This window comes from Pholis gunnellus (assembly GCF_910591455.1).
Source record: "Pholis gunnellus genome assembly, chromosome: 16".
NCBI classification, from domain to species: domain Eukaryota; kingdom Metazoa; phylum Chordata; class Actinopteri; order Perciformes; family Pholidae; genus Pholis; species Pholis gunnellus.
In genome coordinates this window covers 11,680,472-11,687,905 of record NC_136543.1, presented here as the reverse complement: position 1 = coordinate 11,687,905, position 7,434 = coordinate 11,680,472, and the positions used below count along the sequence as shown (strand labels likewise).

General features: G+C 49.1%; 1 protein-coding gene across 1 annotated transcript in view; it reads right to left on the bottom strand.

Moving 5' to 3' along the window:
* The window catches only part of sdc3 (syndecan 3), a 33,868-nt gene extending 26,827 nt beyond the window's left edge, over positions 1 to 7,041 (bottom strand). The window contains exon 1 of the mRNA XM_079175680.1: positions 6,638 to 7,041. Coding sequence (XP_079031806.1) covers positions 6,638 to 6,691 — 54 coding nt within the window. The 5' untranslated portion in view covers positions 6,692 to 7,041. The remainder of the gene's footprint in view (positions 1 to 6,637) is intronic.
* Between the last annotated feature and the right edge of the window lie 393 nt (positions 7,042 to 7,434).

Genomic DNA, 7,434 nt, shown 5'->3' with positions numbered 1-7,434 from the left:
CCATTTGAAATGGCTGAATGCTCCAGAAGAAGCTAGTAAGTGGGCCCTTTTTGGAAAAAATTTTCCAAAACAAAAGTTTGAGTGACAAAACGGAGTAAATGTGAAGTTGCTGACAGAATTGCCATCAACAAACAGGCCAACAGATGGAGAGGGAGATCGGGGGAGTTGTGTGCTGGAGGTCAGATGGAGGCCAGCCTCTCAGCGATGACACTCAGGGTCTGATCAGGACTTTGAAGGCCTTATCGCGGCTTCGGCCAGCTCTTATCAGCCACCTGCCAGGAAATGCACATTCCAGCAATCCCATTGGATCGCATTGGGTTTCAGCTGGGCATGACCCCGCCCATCCGGCCCTTCGTTAACCTAATTACCCCGTCGACACGGAAACGTGTGAGGAAAGAGAGACGTATACGTAACGAGATCAAAATACATACATGAATTAAATGAATGGAAAATGACATCAGTATGCTGGTGGACGGCATTTATGATTCTCACTCTGTCAAACACACACAAACACACACACACACAGGTTTGTTAGTGGGAAGGAGGCGCCCTGTTTTTGAGGTTTTAGTTTATAGCGAAAGCTCTGACACACACACAGAAAACTCTGAATGCTTTGTGGTTTGGGGAGCCGGTACTGCGTTTATGCTCTCTAATTTAGAGTCTTGTAATAGCCCACACACACACACACACACACACACACACACACACACACACACACGCGCACACACGCACACACTACTGTCTGTACTTTTTAATTTAACGTAGTGGGAGAGAGGGACAAGAGAGGAGGAAAGGAGGGAGCAGGAGCAGGAAAAGAGTCAGAAAATAGAGAATGAAAAGCTGTGAATGAGAGAAGCAGAAGAGGTGAGGAGAAGCGGAATGAAAGAGAGGAGGGAGAAAGGAGGTGAGGGAGGGGATGGAGAGGGGGGGGGGGGGAGAAGTACAGCGATAAAGCTGTGACAGCGGCAGCCATGCTGGTTGTCATGGCGACGGCCGCCGAGAGCAGGTAGAGCGCGGCCTCCTGGGAGTGAGCGGCGCTTTGCCTCCCTCCCCCACCCTCACCCCCACTCCACATCCCTCCATCCCTCCATCCATCCCCATCATCCAACACCCCGCTCCGTCTCTGTCTCCACGTCCCAATAGCCCCCATCTTAACCTCCTCTCCTGCTCCTTTCCTTCCCTTGGCTCTTTTTTTTACATCCTCTCTCGACCACTCAGCGCTCGATCCGTTTCCTTTCTTTCCCGCTCTTCCCTCTGCTATCTAGCATCTTCATCTCGCCATTACCTTAACTCTTTTTCCATCCTTACTTCCTCCACTCTTTCCCTCCTTCTCATTATCTTGTGGTCTGTACACCTCCCTTTTTTCCATTCCTCTCCCTCCCTCCCTCCTCTTCTCTCTATATTCATCTAACCCCCCCTCTCCAGAGAATATGTATGCGAGTATGTCTGCACAGCACTGCCCAATTACTGCAGGGGAGACTGTATGTGTGTGTGTGTGTGTGTGTGTGTGTGTGTTAGCGTGTGTTTAGTAGCTACACGAGCTGTGTTTCTAGCCCGTTTTGACCTACCTAAAACACCTCCAGCATTCTCCGTCTCCCTCTGACTCACTGAATCAACAAAAATGCTACACAGCACCGCAACTATTCACTAGCACTGCGAGTGTGTGAGGGTGTGTGTGTGTGTGTGTGTGTGTGTGTAAGATAATCAGGACTTTAATGTTAATGTCCATCGGTGCATATATGTGAGCAATGCGTGCCGGCACTTGTGTGTGTGTTTCTGGTCGTGATGAGAGGAGCCAAATGTTTCCAGTGGGATGGATTCAGGCTGTAACTGCATTCTTTCTAATTCGTGGGATGACTTGAACACATTCCACAGGGAAGGTTCAGTGTTGCACAGTGTCGCGGAGCCAAATGATTGAAGAAAACAGGTACTTTCTAAACTGTGACTGGCAGTGTGAACAGAGAGCCACACCGACCAGAAAGTACAACAATATGGCACCTCAGCCTGGGTGTTGGCAGGTACAAATGTATTTTAAGATCCATTCAGATCCTGTATTTGTGTGAAAACACCAATGCAGTAATGTAAAATCACTGCATTTAAAGTGCTTAAGTAAAAGAACTGAAGTGTTATCAACTAAATGGACACAAAGTGTCAAGTAAACGTATTCATTCTGCAGAAAAATGGCCCCGGTGACTGCTACATCATTAAGCGACAATGCATATGCAGCACTTTGCTGTTTAAGCTGCTTGAAGTGGAGCTACATTTAACCACTTTGGGGTCGGGCACTGGTCAAAATCTGAACGTGGTCGTGAGACGATTAACGAGAAAGGAAAGGAGAAAGTCGACGTGTTCTAGTACACATACAGGCATTACGTTGTTGGACTCTCTCGTGAGCTCTACCTCCTTAGGCCTCAAACTATTCAGTGAGAGCTACATGTTTCCTTTACATTGCTATGTACTCATGGCTTCCCCATGTAGTGGCTGACTAATATTGACCAAAAATCTCATATTGACTTTGAAGATCCTCTGGTAGCCGATGGAGCGATGCCAACACCGGAGTGATGAGCTCCCTGCACTCTTTGGTAGAGGAGACAGGCGTCAACCCTTTTGAACCTTCTGCAAACAAGCTGCAGCGCAGCAGGAATATAAAGAAACACTGTAGCGTAATCTATAAAAGCATGGATTAATTCATAAGCACGTTTGAAAGATAAAATGTGTGTGACCTTAGAAATATTGTGACACCTAAAGCGATTGCTGCGTCAATGTCTTTTGAGCTCCCTCAGGGACAATAATGACGGCCTGTGATTTATCATCACTCATATTGATAGTTTTCTATTCGGCGGCTGAGCTTTTAGTGCAGATTCTGAGCTCCCATTGTTCTTTGGGCTCAGAGGGAGGACACACAGAAACGACAGGTATTGTGAAGGCAGGTTCCTCCGTCTCCCCGCGCTCTTATCGGTCTAATAGTAAATGGGAAATTCCATTCCCCTCCGAGCTGAATCAGGCTCGAAAACTTTCTTCACTCCGTGAGAAAGAAAAACTAATTTCAGTCAAATGCGGCACATCTGCCATGCCATGTGATAAGGAATTGCTTTCAGATATGAGTGAGCAGTCTGTGTATACATCCAACACACACACACACACACACACACACATAAATAGCCGAAAGGGAGGAGACACTGAAGGCCATCATTATTCTCTCTCTCTCTCTGTCCACGTTGGCCTTTTGAATGCAGCTCCGGATATGAACTTAGATCCTTTTCATTTCCTCTATCCACTAGAAGACGACCCCCATAACCCTCACCCATCCTTTCACACACACACCTGAAATACCTCTCCCACACCACGATGGGTTTCTACCTGCCAGCTTGCATGTGTGTGTGTGTGTGTGTGTGTGTGTGTGTGTGTGTGTGTGTGTGTGTGTGTGTGTGGGGGGACTTTGTCCTCCAGGAGAGTGAGAAGTACCCACTTCCTGTGTCAAATTGCCTCTCACATTCCACACTCTCCCTCAATTCGCCTCGCTCGGGCTGTTTTTTCCTCTTTCTTGCTCCTTCTCTCTTTCTTGGTCTCTCTATGGGGGGCTTTGTCAGCTATCGGAGGCACAAAACACTGATTCATTCCATGAGTTAAACATGATCCTCAAGAACACAACGCTTTTCAGCCACACACACACACACACACACACACTTTTCAAGGAGCGAGGGCTGGCGAGAACAAGTTTGTGGCAGTGAAGATTCACTCGTTTTGAGCCCACACACAGACAGATGGGCAGTCAGCGCTCTCATGAAGGCAGATGGATGCATGCGCACACACACACACACACACACACACACACATGCACGCACACACACACTGGCTATCTGTGGGATACAACAGATGTCTGTGGGAAAATCGGTCTCCCATGTAAAATATAGTCGCCCGGATATGATGTCACAAGACCGATAACAGGAAATACTCCCAGCGGGGATCACTCATCAGAGGAAACACACGCACACACACGCACACACACACACACACACACACACACACACACACACACACACACACACACACACACACACACACACACACACACACACACACACACACACACACAGAGAGTCAGTTAGTTTCAAGCCAAGAGGCTTCTAAAGAAAGATCTTGTCGGCAAATGCATGTAACAGAGGGTCATGTGTGCGTTCAAGGCCTGGGTTGCTTGAGGTGAGTCTTGCAATTATTAAACTGTTGACATGTGTGTGTGTGTGTGTTATTCGAGCACCACCTGCATCTAACTGTGCACTTCAAACACAGTGTATATGTAAGTGTGCTATGTGTCTATATGTGTCACACCTGTCTCCATCTGTGCACTTAGAGACAGATTAGGTCAGCTTGATGCCAAGGATCTTTGGCAAAGAATAGACTGACCCAGTAATAATCTGTGTGTGTGTGTGTGTGTGTGTGTGTGTGTAGTGTTGAAAATCCCTGCTAAACCCAGTGGAGCATCACAGCTCAAGCAGCACAGAGGAACTCCAATATGTTGACAATATACAAATATTGTGCGCAAGCAAAGAAATTAAGACTGAACTGACTAGTTTTGAGATGGGATCACACCAGTCGCGAAGCCAATTTCGGCGCCGTTGCTCGGTACGACACCCATTTGTGAACTAATCCTGCGTTTTGGTCTCGACTACACACCTGTACAGTTTTGTGACTGCATCTTATACCGTCATGACGCTATCACTGTCACAAAATCTGTCCACAGACGGACAGACATATGAACACCTGGCACAGCACTCCAATGCTGCTTCTGGAGGTGGTTGTTCCACACACACACACACACACACACACACACACACACACACACACACACACTCACACACACACTCACACAAGGTGAAAACAATACCAACAACTCACTGTCGCGGCTGGTAATTAGTCAAGGCAAGGTAATCGACTGCCCCGGGGCCACAGACCCCGGGGGGAACTTAAAAGCCTCAGGTATACGCTGCATGTCAATTGGTTTTGGTAATTGGCCTATAATTATTAGAATACTTTTTAGGGAATTTGCACCATTAAAATGTAATCTGAGCTAAGGTGGGTTCTGCATTTTTAGGTGATTTTGTGGCCATGTCTTGAGTCAAAATCTAGTTTAAAAAGCCGTACTTTTCTAATTTGCTTACTTTTTATATATTCCTCAAAAAGTTCTGGGGTTTTTTTTAATGAGGAGAAAAGAGTAGATCCTAAATTATCATTCCAGCAATGAAGTAGGTTGGCAACTTTGGAGGCGACAGGGTAGGTCTTCACAAAGCACAGCACATGTTGGCCCCAAATCATGAATTGGCCATGAATAAAAGTACATATAAAGGAGATAAAACATCATGCAGTATAAAACAGATTACTATAAACTCACTGCTGAGCACCAGTAACACAGACTAGAAGGCTATTATCAGGATGTTTTCTTGTTCGTTTACATTCCAAAGTAGATTTAGACTATTTTTGTGCTTGCTTCCTTTTCTCTCAATGGTTCACTGAGCTTCCTCCCTCCTCTTCCACCTCCTCCTCCTCATATCTCCTCATAGGATAAATCTGGATTAATCGGTAACGGAAGGTGTGGGCGTGCTATGGGGGGGAGACGCGTGAAGCTCGGCATGGATGGTTCCGGAGAGGAGGAGGTGTCTGGAGAGGGAGGTGGGGGCTCGCGCATTCCTAATCAGCTTCCCTTCTCGCGATTCCCGATGACATCATTCCATCCAAGCCTTCGTTCGCAGACCGCATCGCCGTTAACGTCCCCGTTACCCCACCCACTTTTAACAAACACACTGCCGCACGAGCACACAGCGCACACAAGACACACACACACACACACACACACACACACACACACACACACACACACACACACACACACACACACCTCCGGTTATACCGGGAGGATGCCCCTGGTCGGATTCAGGCATCCGGACAATGAGCCCACCGTTATCTAGCAGTTACGGGATTGTGTGCACCTTACAGGTTGGACAAACCCCACCCCCTCTCTCACTCTCTCTCACACACACACACACACACACACACACGTCCTACAGCGCGACTACCCGGTAATAAAGTCGTTAAAGCCGCAGTATGACTGGAGCACTCCTAATAACGGCAGGATGTGAGCTGGTGACACAGACACCACATAACGAGGAACCGCACAAAGACCTGTAATCAAGCTCAATTAGAGATTACCCGCTAATTACAGACACATGCACGCACACACACCTCCTGACTCGGGGGGGACACAGGCCACAATAAACCCCGACACTGAGACACAAAGGCTGGTGTGTGCGTGTGTGTGTGTGTGTGTGTGTGTGTGTGTGTGTGTGTGTGTGTGTGTGTGTGTGTGTGTGTGTATGTGTGTGTGTGTGCGTAAAACCGGGGGGTGGGGGTGCCCAGGGAGTCACGGACGTCCAATAAGGGCTGATAAGTAGGTCGAGTGCAGGATTTCCTACCGATCCCAGACCGTCACTGTCTCATTGATGATAGCGCACTGCACGCACGCACGCGCGCGCACACACACACACACACACACATGCACGCACACGCATGTAACCTAAATGCCCTGGCTCCTGTGAGCACAGGAGCTCCCCGGTTAACAAAGGATCGAGAGGTGCGTGCTTACCGTGGCGGTGTGAGCAAGCAGCGCCGTGAGCGCCAACAGCCAAGGCAGCTCCATGATCGGGGTGCGCGGGCACAGCGTCCCGGTGCCTCCGCTGCCTTCACGGGGTTCAGGGGAGGTTTGGGGGGTGGGGGAACAAAAGCTGCTGCTGCTTGCTTTCGGTGTCTCGGTAGTCTGTCCAACTTCAGAGCGCGCAGCCCGTCCGCGCGACCATCCGTCCTTCTAGTCGGGGCTTTTTAATCCAAGGCTTCACGAGCTGCTGCTGGTCCAGGTACCGGTGAAGCAATGAGATTTGTACGAGGCCGCTTCTCTCTCTTCTCTGTCTGTTTCTCTGAGTTTTTCGTGCTCGAGACCTTTTTAGATTTACTACCGGGAGACGCCAGACCTCGTCTCTCTCTCTCTCTCTCTCTCTCAATACGCACACAGTATCTCTCTACCCTCCTCCCTCTCCCTCTCTCTCTCTCTCTCTCTCTCTCTCTCTCTCCACACACTCGGTCTCTCTCTCCTCCCCCTCTCCGTTGAGGGCAGGATGTTCCTTATGGCGACGCTTCTTGGCCTGGGAGTCTGGCAGAAGGAGGGGCGCGTGCGAGAGCGCGTACATGTGTGTGTGTGTGTGCAATGCATGTGCGTGTCAGATAAGCTGAGGGGGGGATCTCCGTGCGCCAGGGTTAGGATGCCCCCTGCAGTCCGTTTAGGCACCCGCAGTCCCCCCAAAGCGGCCCTTTTTCAAACATAGCCTACAACATGTATGCGGGAGCGCACACTGCGCACCGCGGGCCATCCACGGCCGTTGGCCAGGT